General features: G+C 35.8%; 1 protein-coding gene across 9 annotated transcripts in view; it reads right to left on the bottom strand.

The window, feature by feature from the left end:
* The window catches only part of SLC38A9 (solute carrier family 38 member 9), a 94,758-nt gene that overhangs the window by 54,229 nt on the left and 15,392 nt on the right, over positions 1 to 25,137 (bottom strand). For 7 of the 9 annotated variants that reach the window (XR_006056514.2, XM_012096926.5, XM_042233782.2 and 4 more), the window contains exon 3: positions 1,059 to 1,191. Coding sequence is in view for 8 of the 9 variants with exons in the window: in XM_012096926.5 (XP_011952316.1) it covers positions 1,059 to 1,191 (133 nt within the window). In the remaining variant the exon portion in view is untranslated. Of the gene's footprint in view, positions 1 to 1,058; positions 1,320 to 25,137 lie in introns of all 9 variants that reach the window. The other 2 variants (XM_012096928.5, XM_060400422.1) reach the window with 1 other exon arrangement.

Raw genomic sequence — 25,137 nt, 5'->3', positions numbered from 1 at the left:
ACTAGACCTGGAGATACTGGATCACTTCTACTCCCCAGAGGGCTTAGATAATTCTGATATGGCACTAAGACTTTACCATAACTACTAACGTAAAGACCTAGAGTAAGAAAAAGTAAAAACATTGGAGGAAACAAATGATCCCACCCAGAATATTTTGAAAGTCCCTACTTTGACTACGCAAAAGGATATCTTAGGAATTCACAAGGCCTAATATGAGATATCTGTGCTCAAGTGACTAGCTCAGTCCTTGCCCCTTGTAAACATCTAGAATGTTCAATTCCCTTCTCCTTTTTATTATCACCTATAAAAATCATTTTTTTTCTGAGAATGTTTCATTCTTCTTTAAACTTTCAAATTTCTGAACATCTCATATGTGGTAATTCTTACAAGCATGAAATTACTTATATAGTTTTGAACCTAAGATAATAATACAGATTTAATAAGAAGATCTAGCCTTCAATCTGATTTTTTACAGTCTCTTCCTATGGGCAGTTTTTACATTTTAAATGATTCAAAAACAAAAGCAGAAAATACTATGCAACAGTAGGTGGACTGCAAAGCTTAAAATCTTTAATATCTGCTCTTTGACTCTTGTTTTTAATCTATAATATATATATTATATTTATAAAATATATGTATAAATTTCAGTTTCTCATTCCTGTAGAAAATTTCTCAAAACATTTCCCCCTTATAGCTACAAACTTAAAAACTGAATAGACTAAGCACAACTTATTATTTATTTTATTAATCAATGACCTAAACTACTTCAACAATTCCTCCTTCTCAAAGATTTTAGGATTATGGATTAGCAGAATTCAATCTAACAAATCTCTAGGCTGTTGTAAACATAAAGAGATTGTTTCAAATTTCTCTATGCCAGGCTAATAAGAATGAACTAGTCTGAGATATAAGATGTATTAATTAGTATCTTTGACTTTCCATGATGCCATCCTTGGAATACGGCCAGCAAAAAGTTCAACCACTGGGAGTTGCCCTGACTTATGTTCACTGCTCATTTTAACTTAACCTTAGACAATTAGCAATGCTTTGCCCCTTACCAGTGCCCTGTCTGCAGGAGCGGTGAGTCGGCTGTAGTAATGAATCCTCTTGTTCATGGCAGAGGCATGGTCGCTAACCCTCTGAATGACATCATTCACATTGACGATGTTTGTGGGCTCTATATAGAAGGGCCTAGAGAAGGGAATATACACTTGACAAAGAACGTTCAGGCAGAAATTCTGGAAGTCAGCCATTGAAGAAAATGACTTCTTGTCCTCCATTAGAAATGGGATGTACCAAGGCAAGGCATTCACTTCTCACTTTTGGTGGGAAAAGAAAATGTCACAAAAGAAGTATTATCCAATCTACAGAATAAAGCTTTGTTTCACAAAGTTCTTACTTTAAACACACTTTTTAAACTTAAGGAATTTAGCAACAGAGGAGACATAACAGAAAGAGCTTCAATCACTTATCAAAAAGAAATATAGCAGCTGTCAGTTTTCAACAATGAAACTTAGGCACAGCTTTGAATATTCTCTGAAAAACGTTTGGCATTGAATCAGAGAGATTACAGACAAAAACATTCCTCTATTAAAGAGTCTCTACTCCTTTATGGGCCAAAATTACTTCCTATGATAAACACAATTCCTATTTCTTGGTTCATGTACTAAGGATTAGTGATCTCAACCATCTCTCGTATGAAACTTATCCAAAGTACTATCAAATGGAACATCAAGACACTATTTTGTCTCATTCTACTTTTCTTAGATATCAGTAACATACCATTACATTACTATTTACATGCAATGCTTTCTCCTCATAACTGTGTCCCAATCAACCATAGATTCTGGTTTTCAATCACCAGGTTCAGTCATTAACCCATTCAGTTCCTTACTGAAACTCCCTCCATTTGCTTTCTTTCCAGCAATAAACTACTTTAAATGGCAAGATCTGCAGGGGTGCATGAAATGACTGTATTCCTCAGATCCCTTGAAGTTACAAATGAACTGTCTCCCAAACTGTATATAATTTGCTATTTCAGATTGTACACAGATCCAAAATAATAAAGGGGAAAAAAAAAGCCAAGAGATTTATCACTGGCTCCTGGTAAGTCTTCTACATTTATAGTTCTGAAATAAGCTTAAAATTTCTTAAAGTATGGTAACCATTTTTGGAGACACTGTTAATCTAATCTTGCGGGAAGCACTTGAAAAATCAAGTGACTGGAATTTTAGTTTATGCAGTTTTTCCAAATAACTCTGTAATATTAGAGAAGTTAAATTTAGCCTAGTCTCTCTAGTTAGCATCGGAGAAGGCAATGGCACCCCACTCCAGTACTCTTGCCTGGAAAATCCCATGGACAGAGGAGCCTGGTAGGCTGCAGTCCATGGGGTCGCTAAGAGTCAGACACAACTGAGTGACTTCACTTTCACTTTTCACTTTCATGCATTGGAGAAGGAAATGGCAACCCACTCCAGTGTTCTTGCCTGGAGAATCCCAGGGACAAGCGAGCCTGGTGGGCTGCCGTCTATGGGGTCGCACAGAGTCGGACACGACTGAAGCGACTTAGCAGCTCTAGTTAGCATACAGTATCTTTGAATTTTTTGTTTATTATTTACTCTCCACCATAGCACCTAAATATGGTGGGTACTTTCTAGTTCAACTCAAAAAACATCTAAGAGCATTTTCTAGAGCAAATAAGTAGATATAGAGATCAATATGATATATTACCTATAGTAAGCATATATTTGCTAAATGAAATCAGTGATGTCAGTAAATCTCAAGGGGATACACAAAGGAGTCACAGGCCAAATAAACTATCCCTACTTATAAATTTGGTAGCCTGAGATAATTACCACTCTTTTGAAGGCATTAGGTGTTCTAAATAATTTTCATCTCTACTGTAGCACTCAGTAGCATTAAAAAAAGCAATATAAAAACATATATGTCTGGGAGACAGTGAGGGGTCACATTCTACAGGACATTCCCTTCTTGTTTTGTAAGAATGATATCCCACAAAATTAAAAAACAAACTACAGCTTTAATGCCAATATAAAGCAGAGCTTTAAGCTAATCAATGATAACTAACAGAGATTAATAAGTATGACATTGATAGAGATAAGGATGTTCTACTCGTAGCTTATTACTCTGAAAATTCAACGGTATTAATATTGAATATCAAGCACTAAGTTGGCTCGAAGGCCTGTTGAAAAGTAGTCCAGGAAGTGTTCCAATTTCTTGCCTCCTAGCCTCTTACAGAAGTGTTAACTGTACCAGTTTAGTTGGCTTGGGTACTCAGAGAGCAGAATGACTCTGAAAGTTTTTATTTTTTAACAGTTTTCATCAAGATGCTGAGTGCCTGTTCAAACAAATATTTTGGAATCTTTTCAATGCAGATTCTCTTTAAAAATATACAACTCAGCATATTTTAACTGAATTATTAGAAACATATGCTAAAGCTTCATCTGAGAAAGTAAAAAATATGAATTATATTTCTAAATTGAACTTTTGTTGGATTTGAAAACACTTTTAAAATTGAAACTATACAGAGAATATTCAGAATAAAACATTTTTTGAAACTTTTTCTTTTGAACACAGTTTCACATGAATGCTCCCTATCAATGGTACTTCTCATTTGAAATACAGCTCAACTGTGTCACACTGGAAATAAATTATAATATTTCATGCACAAGTTATGTTTATCTCACCTTAAAAATATTTATGGTCATGCTACAGAAAAAAAAATGCTTTTAACATTCAGCAAAATTTTAAAAATGTGACTCAAAACCTTGTATTTTCATTTAATACACTTATAAACAAAGAAACCTTATTTCTACCTAACACCTTTTCTAGGTTCCACTCCTTAAATTCCTTAAAAATTTTTGGCTTTTAAATCTGTCTCCACCCTTCTACTGACCAGTTACGCTTCTCTGAAATTTACTAACAATTCCATGACTCTTAAGAAAGTTCATTCTCAAAATGAAGACTCTGATTTAAAACTATTTCATTATTCACATCTCTATGGAAGATGAAACTCTCAAACACTTACCAAATTGGAACTGTTAGAAAATGAAAAGAGAATCAAGTATTCACAAAAATCCCATGCAAATAAACATTCAAAATAATGAACCCACTGTACTTGTTTCTACCTGTCTGGTAAAACACTGTGTCTGCTGGGCAGCTTTGCATAGAGAAGACAGAAAAGAAGTTAATCAAGCCATTGTGCCTAGATATTTACTGCTACAAGAAAAATATTGGTAATTTCTGGCTTGCAGACACATTTCTTGCGTCCCCTGATGCCTAAAAAACATTCTCTTTCACAGAAACTCTGCCCTATGCTCCAACTTTACTCAATGTCTCCTATTAGGGAAATTAAAATGGAGGAAGTCTTGTTCAGACTTCAGAAGCAGGAGAGCAGGCCTCTGACCTGCTTCTGACCTGCCTGGGTACTGCCCGGATTCCATGCCTGCCTGCAAGCACAGCAAGTCAGGCAGCACTTTAGATAAGAGAGGGGGTTTCGAAATTCTTGAGCCCCTGGAGGTCTGGCCAACACCCTGGGGTCTAGAAAAATTCTGTGACTCCCGAGGTGAAACAAACAGCATTGTAAAAGTTAAAAAAAGTCAAAGCTGCATTTTTGTGTCTGGAATTATAAGTGGAGCCCTTGAAACTGCAATCTGAAGTCTCACTCGTGGTTGGATGCACTGCCTGGGACCTTTTCCCAACTGGGACTCCAGATTACTGTTAATGAGGGACTTCCCAGCACTGTTTAAGTCTGGAGGTTGGTTGGCCTAATTTGGTGCTGTATATGCTTCTACTTTTCTCTACTGTTTCTATTTCTCTTCTTTTAATGACTGTATGTTGAAATTAAGTCAAATAATCCCCTATTAACTATTGAAATTGGGTGTGATGAGTGGTTTCTTTGTTAACAAATCCTTTGAACCTAAAAGGAAAGTAAAATTTTTGGCAAAACATCTCCAAAGGTTGAGCCTATATAAGCTCTTCTCTTTTTATTAGGGTTAATTACTTTATTGGTTCTCTAGTTTATGAAATATTGTTTAAGAGCCAACAAAGTATTAAGCACTGTGTTAAATGATCAATAGGACATAGAGCGTCAAGGATCATAGGATCATAGTCTACTGGAGAAGATAGGTAAGTAAGCAATTTCAGTTCAGAGAGGAAAAATAAAAAAAGAAAGTGATTATGAGCAATAACAGGAGCAAAAAGGTTGTGCGATGTTGGGTACGTGCAGAGTACATAGACGTGAAGTGAAGTGAAGTGAAGTCGCTCAGTCGTGTCCGACTCTTTGCGACCCCATGGACTGTAGCCTACCAGGCTCCTCAGTCCATGGGATTTTCCAGGCAGGAGTACTGGAGTGGGTTGCCATTCCCTTCTCCAGGGGATCTTCCCGACCCAGGGATCGAACCTGGGTCTCCCGCATTGTAGGCAGACGCTTTACCATCTGAGCTACCAGGGAAGCCCTCAGAGTACATAGAAGGGGAAACTAAATCATGTCTGGCAGACCACAAGAAAACTATTGTTGAAGTGAATCTGAAAAGATACCAAGGAGTTAATCAAGGATGAGGAAAAGAAAAAAAAATTGTGCTTTAAAGAATGGAAAAGTATGTAGAAAAAACCCAGAAAGGGAGCAGGATAAATGTTTTAAAACTACAAGTAGTAAGAAGAGAAGTAGTAAGAGATGAGGAAAACCTGGGTTAGTACCTGGAGGACTTCACATGCCAATAGACATAATCCTAAGGGGACAAATTCTCAGTCTTCTTAGTTGATTCCTTCTCAAACCCCTAATCCTTAAATGTCAGGGTAATCCAGAGTTTAATCCATTTTCGCTTCTCTATCTATACTCAGTCTCTTGGTGGACTCATTTAGTCCCATAACTTCAGATGTAATGTGCATGCTGATGGCACTCCAACTATTATCTCCAGCCTGAACTCCCGATTCACATATCATAACTGCTCTCTGCTACCCCTCTCCCACCCCACCTCTAGGATTTGTGTACCACGCTAACCCCAGTACCCTCCTCACCATTCCTGACACACCGAAAGCATGTATCTACTTTAGGATCTTCATTATTACTTTAAACAAAGGCTCTGAAGGCCTTTCTCCTAAATATTTTCATGGCTTGCTTCTTTACTTCTTTCAAGTCCTTCCTCAAAGTCCCCTTTCTCAATGAGACACTTGGTTATCCTTGTCACCCTAGCTAAAATTTCAACGTATCTTCTCCATCCCTGTCATTTCTTATACACCATCTCTGCTTTTCTGTCTTACATTTTCTCTCTAGCATTTATACTATCTAGCATAATATGTACTTTTTATTTACTACTGATTACCTCTAATAAATAAAAGCTTCAAGAGAGCAGGGATTTTTGTCAATTTGGTCACTTCTCTATTCCCAGGCAGTACCTGGCATATCACAGGAGCCCAATAAAATACAGTGAATAAATGCATTTTGAAATCACTTTAGAAATATAGAAGTTGGAAAAAATACTACAAAGATTTCCCATATATACTTCATGCAGGTAAACCCCCAATGATGACATCTTATATAACCACAGTGTGATCATCAAAACCTATATTGCTTTTATAATCAGAAAAAAATAAAAAATCATGAAGATAACATTTTAAACTTTTCTTTAGTTTAAAAAATTTTTTTAATAAATACCTGGGGGAGAAATGATGGAGGGAATAATCAAAGTATCAAAAGCTATAAAAAATGAGAAGCAGCAACCTAAAAGAAAATCAATTTAGTATGGTATCCTCAAGCAAATTAAAGACTTTTCAGGGTTAGAGAATGATTGTGTCAAATGATTGTGACTACTGCTAAGTCAAATGAGATGAGGACTAGTCTATGAAATGACCACTGGTAACCTGCATGTGAGCAGTTTTGGCGGAGTAGTTAGAGCAAAATCCTGAATGAACTGGGTTCAAGAGAAAAATTTGGTATGGTGAGTACAAATAATCCTTGCAAGGAGTTTTCTGTAAAGAGGAATGAGAGCAATGAAGTGGCAGCTGAAGAGATAAGTGTGAATACTATAGGAAAATGCTTTAAAAGCATAAAAAACATAAAAATCACCTATAATCCCACAACTTGTTATCATTAATAACATTTTACCAACTTCCATCTCATGGAAAAAATATAATGACACAGTATAATATGTTGATCAGAATGGTGAAAATTTAGCAATCTCACAATATCAAGCACTGGTAGGAGATAGAACAATGGGAACTCTGCTGGGAATAGAAGCTGGTATAACCCCTGTGGAAAATAGTCTGGCACTATCTAGTGAAGTTGAATATGAAAGTGAAAGTGAACGTGAAGTCACTCAGTCGTGTCTGACTCTTTGTGACCTCGTGGACTGTAGCCCACCAGGATCCTCCGTCCATGGGATTCTCCAGGCAAGAATACTGGAGTGGGTTGCCATTTCTTTCTCCAGGGGATCTTCCTGACCCAGGGATCAGACCCAGGTCTCCCACATTACAGGCAGATGCTTTAACCTCTGAGCCACCTGGGAAGCTGAAGTTGAATATACATATACACTACTACCCATCAAATTTACCCCCAGGGATATATCCTAGAAGAGTTCTCATACATATATACCAGGAGACACATACAATAAGGTCATTCTTTGCAAAAGTCCCACAGTGGAAATATCCCAAATGTTCAAAAGTAGAATGAATAAATAAACTGCAGATACCTACAGAATAAAATGCTAGAAACTACTGGCAATGAAAGTAGTTATGTACCACTTGGATGAAAACTATAATGCTCAACAAAAGTCACAAAAGAATATACACAGTAGGATCCCATTTACATGAGATGCAAAACCAGGTAAAACTGAATTCAGTATTTAGGGATACATAGACAATAAATAATAAAGAAAAGCAGGAAGATGATCACATAAATGTCATGAGAGTGACTACCTATAGGGAGGCAGAGGGATGTGTTTGGTGAAAGACACACACCTTCAAAATAGCTTCAAAACAGCTGCCATGCAGCTAATTTCTAGACCTCGCTGTTGGTTGGATGGGTGTGGGCTTTATGAATTTTTAAATTGTACATATGTACCATATACTTTTCTGTATACTGTATATAACATATGATAAAAAGAACTTTAAAACCAGATCTTAAAGTAACATATTCTTTCAAAATTCATTAATGAGATCAAGAGGGACCCAAAAATTCTTGTGTACCATATAGAAATTTGCTGGTTATCTTGTGGCAAAATATCTTAAAGATTTATTAAACTTAAGTATGAATTAGCTACCTTTTTTCTGTAACAAGACAATTGTTCCAAATTTGTTGACCTCTTCTATGATGACTGTGGCTGTCAACAGTATGCTACATAGGTACCCAGAAGGTATCCAAAACTAAAATAACTCCCTACATACCTAATCTGCCTCCCTTCAAAGTAAAGATATTGTAACAATGACTGAGAAAGAAGTTGCTTTTTGAAAATTAATTTATTGCCATTCTTAGTGACATTTGGGATTCTGGTTCCCTGACCAGGGATCGAACCTATGTACCCTGTATTGAAATCTTGGAGTTTTAACCACTGGTCTGTCAGGGAAGTCCCTGAAAAAGCAGTTGCTTTTTAAAAAACTCGCATTATACAGAAAATATTCTGATAACGGATGTTTAAAAATTTTTCCATTATTACGTGATTTTATTGTTGAAAATAATGTCTGTCACCAATAAAACTCAAAACTGCAATTTTATAGACACGGATTAAAATTTTTCTAATGTTTAAGAACTTCCAAAGAATGTAAATGGTCTTTGAACATGTTATTAACCACACAAAAAAATCAAAGTAAAAATTGTAATAATGAAGCAAATGACAACACCAGTATCTAGGTATTTATTTTATATAATACTAGGTATTAATACTAATATCTTCACTAAAAAGTATTCAGAGTATAAGATGGCTAAAAGTCAGTGACATTAAACATTCAATTTATTTCAAACATGAAAATTTATATTTTGTATAAAACAGTATAAAAACATTATAAAGTTATAATTCCAATGCAAATTATTAGATCTGAGTATATCTAATGATTCTTTCTCCTTTGTATCCTTCTCATCAGAGTACCTTCCAAATGGATACCCCTGAAGTATTTAGCTCCCCTCTAATGTACTTTCAAACCAGTAAGGTAGCTCCCCCATTCTGGCCAAGAAAGAAGCTACTGGCTTGTAACAGTTTTGATTTTAATTCCAGTTAACCTGAGAAGGATGATTCTGTTAATTTCTCCTTCCCCTCAGGAAAGAGATTAGCTATTTCCTGAAGGCTCTCTCTAAACCAGTGTATTGTTTTTAAATTTTATTTTTGGAGAGGAGAGGTGGGAGGGTAGACTGGAGAGAGAACCAAGAAAGGTGAACAATGCTACTGGTTGTTTCCAAGTTAACAGTATTAAACCAATAAAAATAGGAGTATTTGGGGCTTTAAAAATATTAATAACAAGGAATACCAGAATACACAAACTAGCACAGCAGTCACTAAATATGATTGAGTCATATTGAGAAGGATAAAAATTTACCAGGCAAATTTCAACAAAAACTTCCATATATTATTGTAGGATGAGCAGAAATGAATTTCAGATTATCTTGGATTGTATTGTGGCAAGGTGTTATAAGATTTTCAAAAATAATAAAGCATATTCTATTGTTATTGTTAATATTATAAAGTAAAAATAAAAGTTTTAATGTACTGTTAAATAAAATTTAAAGTTAATTCTACTGGGATTCCCTGATAGCCTCAGTTGGTAAAGAATCTGCCTGCAATGCAGGAGACCCCGGTTTGACTCCTGGGTCGAGAAGATCCACTGGAGAAGGGATAAGCTACCCACTCCAGTATCCTGCGCTTCTCTTGTGGCTCACCTGGTAAAGAATCTGCCTGCAGTGCAGAAGACCTGAGTTCAGTCCCTGGGTTGGGAAGATCCCCTGGAGAAGGGAAAGGCTACCCAACTCAGTATTCTGGCCTGGAGAATTCCATGGACTGTATATTCATGGGGTCACAAAGAGTCAGACACAATTGAGTGACTTTTACTTCTTTAAAGTTAATTCTATCAAGATCATTACATAATTTTTAAATTTCTATTTTTGTGTTTTATAATATACATAATACAGAAGTACACATACAAAAAAAATAGAAAAGAAAATGAAACAAAAAGAAAAAAAGTACATATATACACATATAAATATGTACAGTTCCAATTTTTCAGCTTATTTTTTTTTAAACTGATAGGATGGTATGGTGAAAAAAGTAAATGCTGATAAACACCTGGCTGAAGGTTATGGGTTCTTTATTTTAAAATTCTAGGCAGTTACTTAGCCACAGGTAAAAATCTTCCTTAATGACACATGGACAAAGAACTTGACCTGAATATTAATTCTCAGGACTATACAGTACAATTAAATACAGATGCTGCTAAGAATGAATTTACACATTCTTCCAGTGCAATTCATGCTTTCAAATTTTGGTTTTTAAAGACCCATAAATTGTTTCAATTCGACTGTGCTGAAAACAAACAATCTCTTCTTTCATGGCTACAAAATGATCAACATAAATGTAAGGTTTTTTTTGTTTGTTTTGATTTTAGCATCAGCACTGGAATGAGGCCAAAAGAGTTATATAAATAAACATCAGGAACTTTCAACAAAGTTAAAATGCTAGAAGCACCTGTAAGTATATACAAACATAACAGTTCTTTTGTTTTTCTCTAGGTTGATATAAAACAGTAACACCACCACCACCACCCCATCCTATTTTCTACCTAGAAAAAGCAGTTCAAACACAACACCATAAGTGACATTCTACAAAGTAAGATTAGGAATGTGGGAAAAATTCCCAAGAGGGCACACTCTCCAAGCAGTACTTCCTTTCACTCATTTTATCAGAATGCCAAAATAAGTCCCAAATTGTCTCAATTTCTTTAACTGCAATAAAGTAAGAGTATTATTAATTTTTGGAAGAAAAGAATTTGTCTTAATTATAAATTATAACTAAGATATACTTAATTATATACTTAGTTATAATTATTTATATTAATTATAAATAAGTAATAATATAAATTATAGATATTATAGGCTTCAACCTTCAATGTCACATCAATTATTACTCTCCTTCTTACACAAATCTACCAAAAGAATTTCTGGAAGAGAAATGAAATTTCTAGTTTCAAAGCCTAATTACTCCCCATTAAAAAAGAAAAAAAGCAGGGGAAAAGAAAATTGCCAGGCCAGCATTTTAACTAAAATTTCCTCAAAAGCTGGAAATGTAATGAAATACTTCAGTAAGTATATATATTGATACAAGTCTTATTTTTGATATATACTTATGATTCTTCAGATGAACACTAGAACTGCTTTCTTCATTACCTTGTTACCTAGTGACTGAAAACACAAAATATTCATCTACTCTTTAAACAGATTACCAGAGAAAAAGAGCCTTGCTCTTATTCCTCTCCCATAACTTAAGAAAGGAATACTAAGGAGATCAAACCAGTCAATCCTAAAAGAAATCAACCCTGAATATTCATTGGAAGGACTGATGTTGAAGCTCCAATACTTTGGCCACCTGATGCAAAGAGCCGACTCATTGGAAAAGACCCTAATGCTGGGAAAGATTGAAGGCAGAAGGAGGCAACAGACGATGAGGCAGATGGTTGGAAGGCATCACCGACTCAATGGACATGAATTTAAACAAACTCTAGGACGTAGTGAAGGACAGGGAAGCCTAGTGTACTACACTTCATGGGATCCCAAAGAGTCAGACACAACTTAGCAAATGAACAACAACAACAACAACTAGTTATCAAGCTTTAGAAATCTTTATCATAACCCTCAAGAAAGGTAAATGGGGGACTTCCCTGAGGATCCAGTGGCTAAGGGCTGCATGTTCCCAATGCAGGGGGTTTGATCTCTGATCAGGGAACTACATGTGTGGGATCCCACACACTTGCAACTAGAAGTTTGGATGCCACAACTGAAGATCTTGCATGATTCAACTAAAACCTGGTGGAGCCAAATAAGATAAAAAAAAAAAAAAGGTAAAGCAGCTAAGAGAACTTCTGCTTTGCCACTAGAAAGACACTAGCAACAAAGGGCCTACACAAACTGGCCTTCAACCCAAATGGCAAACACTGTAATAGCCTGACCAGAATCCATTGTTGGTTGTATGCCATGTTACTTAGCAAACCACTGCCAAAATAACTGAACAGTCTGATAAAAGGCAACAGTCCAACATGAAATCTGCTGCCAACTGGCTCTTATCAACTAATTTTACATATAGGAAAGTTTCATAAACAATTTAGTGAGTAAGAAAATAAACAGTGCTAGAAAGGGGATTCTGACACAGGAACTTCCACGCATAGATGGTAGGAGTATAAAGCTGCACAGCCTTTCTAGATAACAATTTGGCTATATAGTAATATATAAAAAAACCTTAATTGTGCTTTACATCCTTTTATTCTAATAATTATACTTTTGAGACTCTATTAGAAGAAATCAAAATATGGTATAAATATGGCACATAGAAAGCTGCTAAGCAAAGCATTATTTAAAATAATTAAAATTGTGAACAGCTTAATAGTTAAACACTGTTAAATTATGATATATTTAAGTAATATACATTTATATAAAATGATATTTAGAAATAATTCTTTTTTAATTATTTTTTTATTTTTTATGATTATAGCTTTTTGGGGCATTTCAATGATCCTTAAGGATAATTTTTATTATAAAACTTTTTACAATTCCTTGAAATCTGGTACTTTCCCCTTACTTATCATTCTTAGCCTCAGTCATAATCCCTAGAATTTATGGCAGCTAAAACCCTTAGATGACCTTGCCAAAGAACTGTAGATTTGCTGCAGAGGCCTGAGGTTCAGGGAGAAGCTGGAGACTGTTTTATTATCCAAAAGGCTCTTTTGATTAGAACAACTATTAGAAGCAACTGTGAGGGTGGAGAGAAATTAAGGTAAGTGGACCTTACTTTTTTAACTTCTCCAGAAGCAAGGCAAGAGGTATCCTAGGGGTCACAGCAACAGGAGCACCAGTCCCTACAGTTGCTTACACCTAAGTCTAGGCCCTCCTTGCAGACCAGAGGTTGGTAGTTACAGCCAGATAGGACAAGTCTGGCCCATGGTCTGTTTTTATCAATAAAGTTTTATCAGAACACAGCACGGCCCATGCAGTTACGTGTTGTCTATGGCTGTTTTCATTCCACAATGGCAAAACTGAGTGCATATGCCCACAAACCCTAAAATATTTACTACCTGGCCCCTTACAGAAAAAAAGTTTGCTGACTTCTGCACTTGACCAATGAATGTTCTTAAAGAAATGCCTGCACAGAAACCTCCAAAGCACCTATCCATTAGTACCACAGATGACCTCATTCTACTCTTTGCTGAACTTAGCCAGACCCTATAGTATAGTTATTTGCTGGGATATGATCCCATGGGTTCTTGGTAATGCTGGATCAGGATGGGGTTAAATCAGTACTTTTTCTAATTAAAAATGAGTACTGAGTTGAAAAAACATATATGTGTGTGTATACATACGTGTGTGTATATATACATATATGTGTGTTTATATAATATATTATTACATATACATATATAATATACATATATAAATACATATCAAATATTTATAACCTCTTTTACTTTTGCTGAGTGTCTATCTCCTTCCCCAGAGTGTCTAGCACCAAAAGGAGCTTAGCGAATGTTTACTGACAAAAGGAAGGGATAGAAGAACAAAACAAAGGAAGGAAGGAAGTAGAGAGCAAGGGACAGAAGCAGAGAAGGAGAAAAAACAGGTCGGCAGGCAGACAACTAAGGAATATTTTGCAGAAGTAACAACGGCATGCAATAAAAATTTTAATTGAAAAAGTTAAAAAAATTAAAACTGTATATAGCATATGATCTCATTAAAAAATCACTGAAAAGGATAGGAGAAAATTTACTAAAATGCTTTAACAACACTTGCCTCTGTGTGATGGGTATATGTTTCTTTATGCTTTTGTCTTTTTCCAGAACCTTCTCTATACAAGAACAAAACAAAATCTACTCTTAGAGAAAAAAGATAAATTTATCATCCTATAGAAGTACAGTTGATTTAAACACTGTTTGTAAGAAAATGGGTTTTTCATTTTGTATATACTATTTTTATCCTAAATTATAGGAATGCTATACTTTCTGGATAAGCTTTTTTTTTTTAATAAAAGTAGTACACTGTTTATATTGAGGATAATACAGATGTTATATAACAAAATAAAAATCACCCATTAGAAATAATCAGTTAACATTCTAGTATATTTTCAGATAAGTATAGACCCACATACATGCTCTCTGCACTCAGGTGCACAGAAACTAGTTTTACTTGCTTTTGAGCTTTACATAAAGTGTAATCACACAATGTGTGTTTTCTGTTTAGCTTCTTTCTCCAACATTATCTTTCTGAGGTTCATCCATATTCTTGTTTGCAGCTGTAGATTGTTCATTTTTATAAATGTATAATATTCCATTACATGAAAATATGATTTATTTAACCATAGCTGTATGGTGGGTATCCAGGTTGTTTCCAGTTTGGCACTCTTATGAATAACTTATAATCTATATTTTTGTACATGGCTCTTAGTGAAATGTTTCCATTGATTACAAATAGTGTATACTAAATGCTAGCAGATAATTACAAACTCTCTTGCAAAGTGATTTACTAATTTGCACTTACTCTAGTACTGCATAATCACTCCTACTCTACATCCTTGCCTTGACTTGTTTTCATCATTGACTGATTTCTTACATTAGGTTACTGTTTTCTGTCTTTTGGTCCTAGATTTTCCATCTGGGCCCTTTTTTTATTCAGCAAACATTTTCTGAGTTTGGTTCTTTTTTATATTTTTAGCCAGTGCCAAATTCTCAATCTTATTTCAGTTTTCTTGAACATATTAAACACAGTCTTTAAAAGTTTGTTTCTGATAACTCCATCATCTGGACCATGTCAGTCTTTATTGTGTATCAAGTCTCTAATTTCTAATCATGTTGGTTTATCTTCTCTGCCTGGCATTTAAGTACCTGGCATTGTACTTAATGGAATTTTAGTATACAGAAAATAGTATAAATAAGTTGAAGCCTTAGAATAATATTATTTTCTTTAGAAAGGATGTACATTTGCTTTGGGAAGCCAACTTAGCAGACCTAGATTACCTTAATTCAATTTTAGGAACTGAAATGAGTTAAAGTTGAGCTACAGTCTCTGAAAGAAGACCATTCTATTTCCAATTCATTCATATTTCTAGGCTTTTCAACCTGAAGTTTGCACGGGGCCTGCCTACTTTTAGTGAGCACTGAATTCCAATTTTTCTCCCTGTAGCCTTGTAAAGCTGTCAAAAGCTCTGTCAATTTAATAGCTTCTCAGTTAATAAACTTAAACTAGAATTGGCAGATACTCTTGAGGAAATGCTGCACTTCCCTTTCTTGGTCCCCTCCTTCTTTGAGATCTAGATCCTACTGTTCTTGTCTTATCAGTTCTCCTATGTCTGTAAGCACATTAAAAAAATTGGGAGGGGGTAAGTTTTTCTAGTTATTCTCAGCAGTTGGTTGGTCCAAATTCCTTAGTCTGCCCTTGTCATAAGCAAAAATTTCCTTTGCCCTCTTTAATTTAAAAAAAAGTAACAGATTAACAAGACTTCCCTGGCAGTCTGTCTAGTAGGTCTAGTAGCTAGACTCCACATTTCCACTGCAGGGAGCATGGGTTCGATTCCTGGCTGGGAACTAAGATCCCACATGCTGCATGATGTGGCTAAAGAATTTAAAAATAAATAAAATAAAAATACTTTATTAAAAATGACAGATTATTAAAATATTAATTCACATACCATAAAATTTACCCATTTAAATGTGTGATTCAATAGTTTTTAGAACATTCAGGAGTTGTCCCTCAAGCACCAAAACCAATTTTTTGTTTTTTGGCTATGCCATGTAGAATGTGGGATCTTAGTTCTCCCATTAGGGGCACCATTTGTGCCCCCTCCAGTGGAAGTGTGGAGCCTTAACCACTGGACTGCCAGGGAAGTCCCACCATAATCAACTTTAGAACTTTTCATCACTCCAAAAAGAAGTTCCATTATTCACTCTCGCCAGCATCTGCAACCATTAATCTGCTTTCTGTCTCTATTGCCTTTACCTAATTTAGACAGTTCATATAAATTGAATCATATATGTCTTTTTTGTGTGTGGCCTTTTTTATACAACATGTTTTCAAGGTTCATACATATTGTAGCATATATTGACACTTTAATCCTTTTTATGGTCAAATAATATTATGTTGTATTCTAAAGAATAGCAAGAAGAGATAAGAAAGCCTTCCTCAGCGATCAATGCAAAGCAATAGAGGAAAAGAACAGAATGGGAAACACTAGAGATCTCTTCAAGAAAATTAGAGATACCAAGGGAACATGCAAAGATGGGCTCAATAAAGGACAGAAATGGTATGGACCTAACAGAAGCAGAAGATATTAAGAAGAGATGGCAAGAATACACAGAAGAACTGTACAAAAAAGATCTTCACGACCCGGAATCTCATGATGATGTGATCGCTAATCTAGAGCCAGACATCTTGGAATGTGAAGTCAAGTGGGCCTTAGAAAGCATCACTATGAACAAAGCTAGTGGAGATGATGGAATTCCAGTTGAGCTGTTTCAAATCCTGAAAGAGGATGCTGTGAAAGTGCTGCACTCAATATGCCGGCAAATGTGGAAAACTCAGCAGTGGCCACAGGACTGGAAAAGGTCAGTTTTCATTCCAATCCCAAAGATAGGCAATGCAAAAGAATGCTCAAACTACCACACAATTGCACTCACCTCACATGTTAGTAAAGTAATGCTCAAAATTCTCCAAGCCAGGCTTCAGCAATACGTGAACTGTGAACTCCCTGATGTTCAAGCTGGTTTTAGAAAAGGCAGAGGAACCAGAGGTCAAATTGCCAACATCTGCTGGATCATGGAAAAAGCAAGAGAGTTCCAGAAAAACATCTATTTCTGCTTGACTGACTATGCCAAAGCCTTTGACTGTGTGGATCACAATAAACTGTGGAAAATTCTTCAAGAGATGGGAATACCAGAGTACCTGAACTGCCTCTTGAGAAACCTGTATGCAGGTCAGGAAGCAACAGTTAGAACTGGACATGGAACAACAGACTGGTTCCAAATATGAAAAGGAGTACCTCAAGGCTGTATATTGTCACCCTGCTTATTTAATTTATATGCAGAGTACATCATGAGAAATGCTGGACTGGAAGAAACACAAGCTGGAATCAAGATTGCTGGGAGAAATATCAATCACCTCAGATACGCAGATGATACCACCCTTATGGCAGAAAGTGAAGAGGAACTAAACAGCCTCTTGATGAAAGTGAAAGAGGAGAGTGAAAAAGTTGGCTTAAAGCTCAGCATTGAGAAAACGAAGATCATGGCATCTGGTCCCATCACTTCATGGGAAATAGATGGGAAACAGTAGAAACAGTGCCAGACTTTATTTTTGGGGGCTCCAAAATCACTGCAGATGGTGACTGCAACCATGAAATTAAAAGATCCTTACTCCTTGGAAGAAAAGTTATGACCAACCTAGATAGTATATTCAAAAGCAAGTGACATTACTTTGCCGACTAAGGTCCGGCTAGTCAAGGCTATGGTTTTTCCTGTGGTCATGTATGGATGTGAGAGTTGGACTGTGAAGAAGGCTGAGCGCCGAAAAATTGATGCTTTTGAACTGTGGTGTTGGAGAAGACTCTTGAGAGTCCCTTGGACTGCAAGGAGATCCAACCAGTCCATTCTGAAGGAGATCAACCCTGGGATTTCTTTGGAAGGAATGATGCTGAAGCTGAAGCTCCAGGACTTTGGCCACCTCATGCGAAGAGTTGACTCATTGGAAAAGACTGATGTTGGGAGGGATTTGGGGCAGGAGGAGAAGGGGACGACAGAGGATGAGATGGCTGGATGGCACCACTGACTCGATGGATGTGAGTCTGAGTGAACTCGGGAGATGATGATGGACAGGGAGGCCTGGCGTGCTGCGATTCATGGGGTTGCAAAGAGTCGGACACGACTGAGCAACTCTACTGAACTGAACTGATGGATATACTACATTTGGTTTATACATATATCAACTGGTGGATATTTGGATTGCTTCCACTTTGGGCTATTATAAATGTTATGGACATTTCTTTATATTTGTTTGGACATATGTTTCAATTCTCTTGAGTATATACCTAGGTGTAGAATTGTTAAGTCAAATGATAATCCTATACTTAACATTTCTAGGAATTATCACACTGTTTTCAAAAGTGGCTATCCCAGTTGCAAAAGAAGTCATGGGTAGGAAATGAATGGTATGGGAAACAAAGTCAGTGTAGTATCTTTGTATGGTGACAGATCATAACTAAGCTTATTGAAGTGATCATTTTAAAATGCACAGAAATGTCAAATCACTATGCTGTATAAGAGGAATGAACTGTGTTACAGGTCAATTATACTTCAAAACCAAACAAATTCATAGATACAAAGACTGAATAGAAATAAAGACTCTACCAGAGGCAGGGTAGAGGTGAGGAATGGAAGACAGGCAGTGAAAACATATAAACTTCTAGTTACAAAATAAATACGTACTAGGAATATAATGTACAACATGATTAATACAGTTAATACTGTTGTATGTTATATATGAAAGTTGTTAAGAGAGTAAATCCTAAGAGTTCTCATTATAAGGAATAATATTTTTTTCTGTTTTTAAATTTTTGTATCTACATGGATGAAGACCAATGGCTACATATAATAAATAAGCCAGGATTTAAGAGAAGATTAGAAGCCACTCTATGGAAGAAGTATAATAAAATAAAAAATCAGAGGCATTGGTAGATATAAAAACTAGTGTTAGAATAAATAACAAGTCAGATATAAATCTGATAAAAGAGAATTAATGTTAATTGAAGTAGTGATACATGCCAAATTAAATTATAAGCTAACTGAAATAGAAAAAATGAGGAAGTGTGATGTTGTTGCAAATGAATCAAACTTTTTAAAATAAGTATAGCACCAAAGTAATTTTCTATGTCACTTTATAGAAAAGTATTTCTTAGCTTGAAATGTTGAGGCATTCACTTATCTCTTAATATTTAAAAGCCCTTAGAAACTATACTTGGGGACAAAGGAATACAGAATAGATTGCAAGGTGAAATCTTAAAACAAGAAGCCATAGGAAAATTATATAGTAGACTTTTGGAGACAATTTGAGATTAAGACTAAAACAGGCAAGACAAAGATACATAATCTCAGTATGTTACTTTTATATTAATTCCTTATCTTTGGGCTACAGTCATCCATTAGGATTTTGACAAGATCCCTAAATTTCATGAGCCTCCAATTTAAAATATTTGATTTTGTCTGTTTGTTAAAAGGAGTTTTAATTTTCTTTAATAAGAAAATTGAATGAGTTTGCAATGGGTTTCATCGCTTTTTCAGTAATGATATAATTACTTATGAAAGGAAAATCCAAATGGAGTTGGTATTGCTGAGAGTTTTCTGAAAGCCAGCCAGGAAGCCATTAAGGAAGTATGAGTTATGCATGTCTCAGCCTGGATGGAGTCTGACCTTTTGACCTGATAAGCAAGTTATTTAGAACATCTGCCAGAAACTCAAGATACTTATCAGACCCTTACCCTAAAATAACCAGTAATTTACATCTAGGATCCCTATCCTATAACAACTCGTGATATCCTTAAGGATATCAGTTCTTTCCAGGCTAGTTTTAACAATCTCATGGCTTTCTGTCTTTATAAGCCCCTGACTCTTTTTCTCAGAACACTCTTTCAGGATTACCCAAATCTGTGTCTCCTGAATTATAGTTTTAAGAAACCACCCCCCGCCATAAACTCTTTTCTTTTTTGTAGCCCACTACATTTTTTTTTTGGTTGACACACTAAAATCCTTTTCAACTATATACTTGGAGGTGTTACAACACTAAGTAGAACTGAGTAGACAGAGAAAAATGCTAGGCCAACTCTTCATACCCTTTCCTCCCAACAAAACACACTTGATTGACTGGCCCTAACAAGCACCAGTCACACTCCATTATTAAGCTCCCTCTTTCTTCAGATTTGTCCAAATAATGTTAATGAGGGAGAAAGAAAGGGAAGAAAATAAAGAACTAGTTTGCAGGCAAGGGAAGATACAGCAAAATCAGATAAGACAGACAGATCTAGGGAAAGAAATAGAAGCACCTCAGGAAAGCAGATATAAATGCAAAAGAATAGTTAAGCAAACAAAGACATCTGGAAAGACTGGCAGAAGTAATGTCCATCAGCAGATGAATGGATAAGAAAGCTGTGGTACATATACACAATGGAGTATTACTCAGCAGTTAAAAAGAATTCATTTGAATCAGTTCTGATGAGATGGATGAAACTGGAGCCGATTATACAGAGTGAAGTAAGCCAGAAAGAAAAACACCAATACAGTATACTAACACATATAAATGGAATTTAGGAAGATGGCAATGACGACCCTGTATGCAAGACAGGGAAAGAGACACAGATGTGTATAACGGACTTTTGGACTCAGAGGGAGAGGGAGAGGGTGGGATGATTTGGGAGAATGACATTCTAACATGTATACTATCATGTGAATTGAATCGCCAGTCTATGTCTGACACAGGATGCAGCATGCTTGGGGCTGGTGCATGGGGATGACCCAGAAAGATGTTATGGGGAGGGAGGTGGGAGGGGGGTTCATGTTTGGGAATGCATGTAAGAATTAAAGATTTTAAAATTTAAAAAAAAAAAATAAAATAAAAAAATAAAATAAAAGACAAAAAAAAAAAAGAAAAAAAAGAAAATCTTAAGATAGTTCAAGTAATCTGTTATACTAGTCACTGTCTCTAAGAAGTACAATACAATTACATTTAAAACCAATAACTAAAACAACGTGTTTTTTTTAAATTTTAATATCTTTAATTCTTACATGCGTTAAACAACGTGTTTTTAATTCTTATTTGAGAACTTAAAGTTTTATTTTCAAATAACTCATGGTTAAAGGGGAAATGACACTTATTTAGAATTGAAAAATGGAAATGCTACTAATCAAATCTTTCAAAATGCAGTTATAGTAGTATTTAGAGGGAAATTGGTAGCCTTAAATGCATTTCCTAAAAATCAAGTTAAAATAAATAAATTGTACTCAACAAAAAAAAAAAAAAGAATTTGTAAAAAAAAAAAAAAAAAAACACTGAAAAAAAAGCCGAATTCAATTACATAAATCACCTTAACTTAAAAAATTAAATAACATAAAGCATAATGTAATGGGAAATTACAATGAAATCAAAATAAGAAAATTAAAAATCTTCCTGGCTGTTCATCACACTAAAAGAGCTGGAAAATAAAAGGCCAGTTGCAAATATAACAATTTCACTAATAAATAAGTTGTATTTATAAAGCATTATAAAAAAAAAAAAATAAAATATATAAACATATGCAAATGGCTACTTATATAGCCAAGACAAACTTGAAAAAAGAGCAAAGTTCAAGAATTCATGCTACTAGTCATGTTCATCTTAGAGCAAAAGTTTTGAACTACAAGAAATATTTTTTTTTCTGTTGTTGTTGTTGTTTTTTTTTTTGTAGTAAAAACCTTACGCCTGAAAACCTCTTTCTGAGACTTGAGATCCACTGGTGAGTTTAAAGAGAGTCATAGAAATCAGTGAATGACAGTTTCATGATTCAATTAATATTACACTTTGACCAGTGAAAGGGGAGAATGAAGACCATGTGGAGGAAGGAGAGAATGACTTCAGGGGAAGGAATGACAGAAAGTAACAGATGTAGCAGCCAAAGAGTAATAAGAAAATGTCTTTATCTTTTTGAGGAAGCCAGGTTGCAGGGTAGAAATCAGTGGGAATTTTTTAGTAATTTGAAATGGATGGTTTTTCTCAATAAAACAATTATAATTTCTTAAAAAAAAAAAAAAAAGTTCCAATGAAACTTGAAATAAGATACCATTCTAACAAAGTCCATAGTTAGACTTAAAGCATCTCTAAACCCAAGGCCAAGATTGCCCTCTTTAAGCATTTAGCAAAAAGAGTTCCACTGGAGAAAAATAATGGTGGAAAGTAGGGAGAAGAGAGGGGAGAGAAGAAGACAAAAGAGGGAGAGAAAAGAAGAGAGGCAAGAAGAAAGGAGAAAGGAGGAAGGAGAGGGAAGGGAACAAAAGATAAAACATACAACCAGAAAACTGGTCCTCAGCTCCAGGGCACTGATACATGGTCAAGGGCCCTGGTCCTGCCTATTTAACATAGATGGCAAGGTCCTCAAAATCCAATTACACAGCTCTGGAAACCAACACTCCTGGAAACACTACTTTACTAGATCTGTATAAATCCCCAACTATGAAACAACTGAGCCTCAATAATCAAATAATCACTTCCAATCACTGTTGTTGGCCTAGGACACGTTAATAGGTAAACTCTTCACTTTGTTATGTGCTTGCTCGCTCTCACTCACTTGCTCTCTCTCTCTGGGACCACAGATAACAAAGAGTCAATTCAGGTTGCTATTTAGTGACAGTATTAATGACAGATGAAAGCGAGAGAGGCCAGTTTGCACATGGGCAGACAAATAAACACTTTAAAAAAATAAGGGCCATAAGCATGCTTGGTATCTTTGAAGGGCACCCAGAATACTGCCTATTTTAAGTATCTACTGCTACCTCACTGGCTTACCAGAGTACCTAAAATGTTATTAGAAAAATCTAATCCTTAGGTTGCTGCTGCTGCTGCTGCTAAGTCGCTTCAGTCGTGTCCGACGCTGTGAGACCCTAGAGACAGTAGCCCACCAGGCTCTCCCGTCTCTGGGATTCTCCAGGCAAGAACACTGGAGTGGGTTGCCATTTACTTCTCCAATGCATGAAAGTGATTAGGTTAGGCTTTTATATTTCTAGAATTCTCCTTATTAAAATGCAAATAGTCATGAAAAAGTAATAGACTGGGTCTTTGACGCATCATATTGCTTGCCATCATAACATTAAACAGACAACAGAGCTGGCACCAATAGGATAGAAAAGCATTAATCAATAAGGGGAGGGAAAAAGGTATAATTTACAAAGTATTGTCTAGAGGGAATTTTTGAGTGAATTCCCTGAGAAAAACTGGGCACACAGAGATGAGTAAGAAAGCCCTAGGTCCTGGGAGAAATGGAAAAGGAAACAAGAGTTTGAGAAAACTGAAAAAGGGAAGTTCAAATCCCAATTTGGTTTCAGGCTGGCTGGGAGGGTCAACTCCCAAAGGTTATAATCCCAGAGCAGCTGCAGAGCATGAAGCAATCCTGAATACCAGCTCTAATATCTGGTTACCAGAAAGTCTGGGAAAAGCAGCAAAACAAACTCTTAAGGCCAGTGACTGCCAATGGCATATATCAAATACAGTATAAGAGATTTCTAAACCTCTCTGTCCCCCTATCCACATTCTTCACCCCAAACCAGAAGAAAAACTAATAAGGGAGGTGAGGGGAGGCATGCAGAGAGAAATGTAGATTTGTGTAATTTGCAAAAATTCTCCAAATGATCCAAATGCTTGTGACATGTATGGTTCCTCTACAGCGACAAGCTCCTTCATCTACCTAAGTCTAATCAGATCCCCAGTCCACCAAAATGATAAGCAGGTCCAACACATTTTCAGTCCCAAACATTTCTTAAAATTTTTCTGTTTTGAACTGGAACATGATTTTGAGTGCCACCTAGTGGAAGAGACAGAGTCAACCACAAATTAAACTAAGAATAAGCAATCTTAAAGTATCAAATGTTATTTTTTATATTCTAACAGCTGAAGACAGTTTCCCAAAATGCCGCTATATGAAAGATGATTTTAGGTAGCACAAGGATAAATGCTATTTTAACTCCTTTGTATTTACTGCAATGTGTACTTTGGCCACCTCATGCGGAGAGTTGACTCACTGGAAAAGACTGATGCTGGGAGGGATTGGGGGCAGGAGGAGAAGGGGACGACAGAGGACGAGATGGCTGGGTGGCATCACTGACTTGATGGACGTGAGTCTGAGTGAACTCCGGGAGCTGGTGATGGACAGGGAGGCCTGGCGTGCTGTGATTCATGGGGTCGCAAAGAGTTGGACACAACTGAGCGACTGAACTGAACTGAACTGATACTAGAAAAAAGTATAAATGATACTTCATCATTTCACAAACATGTGAAGATAAGGCTAAATTAACACTAATTTTTTCAAAGTTAATAAATTAAAAAATACAGTATATCTGAGATTTATGTATATAAAATGAAATAACCCACATTTTAGTAGAAATAACAATATTTTAAGATATTCCTGTTTTTTTCCCTCATCAAATAAGTTCCTGAAATTATTCCACAAGAAAATTAGCATTCAATACTGCTAAACTCCTATAAAAATTTGCCTTCCTTAAAACATGCTTACCTAGACAGTTATCCTATGATTGAAAATAGTTGATTCCCTCTTATTTTGACAAATTTCATTATAGAAAACATACTTCCACTTAATCTAAATGGTTAAATACTCAGAGAACTGTTTGAACTCCTGCCAACCTATTGCAGTAGAATGCACTTTAATGACCTATGTTCTATCGTCACAGTGGTCAATTATTTATCATAGAATTCAGAGGTTTCAAGAGAGTTCTGAGCATTTAATCAGCATTCATTAGTCCTTCTATTCACTGATACTGAAACATACAAGTGAAAATTATAAGATTCATTTCATTGTCTTCTCTGATGGCCACTACATGTCTCATGTGATAAATTTCATACTGCTCAAGCTGCTAAAAAAGTCTAAAAAATTAAGTATCTGGAAAATGGAAACAGGATTATCAAGAATAGTTTAAACCAATCCTCTTTCATCTCCTGGATTGGAAACTGCTTAGAGCCTTAACAAAATCAGCATTTTTTGCCATCATCACGTTAAACAGACAATAGAGCTGTGCCCGAATAGGATAGATAAGTGATAGTGAATAAGGGGAGGAAGAAAAAGTATAATTTACAAAGCATTGTCTAGAGGGGATTTTTGAGTGAATTCCCTGAGAAAAACTGGCACAAAGAGATGA

This window comes from Ovis aries, chromosome 16, assembly GCF_016772045.2.
Source record: "Ovis aries strain OAR_USU_Benz2616 breed Rambouillet chromosome 16, ARS-UI_Ramb_v3.0, whole genome shotgun sequence".
NCBI lineage: Eukaryota > Metazoa > Chordata > Mammalia > Artiodactyla > Bovidae > Ovis > Ovis aries.
Note: the sequence above shows the minus strand (reverse complement) of the source record. Positions and strands in the feature narration are given on the sequence as shown.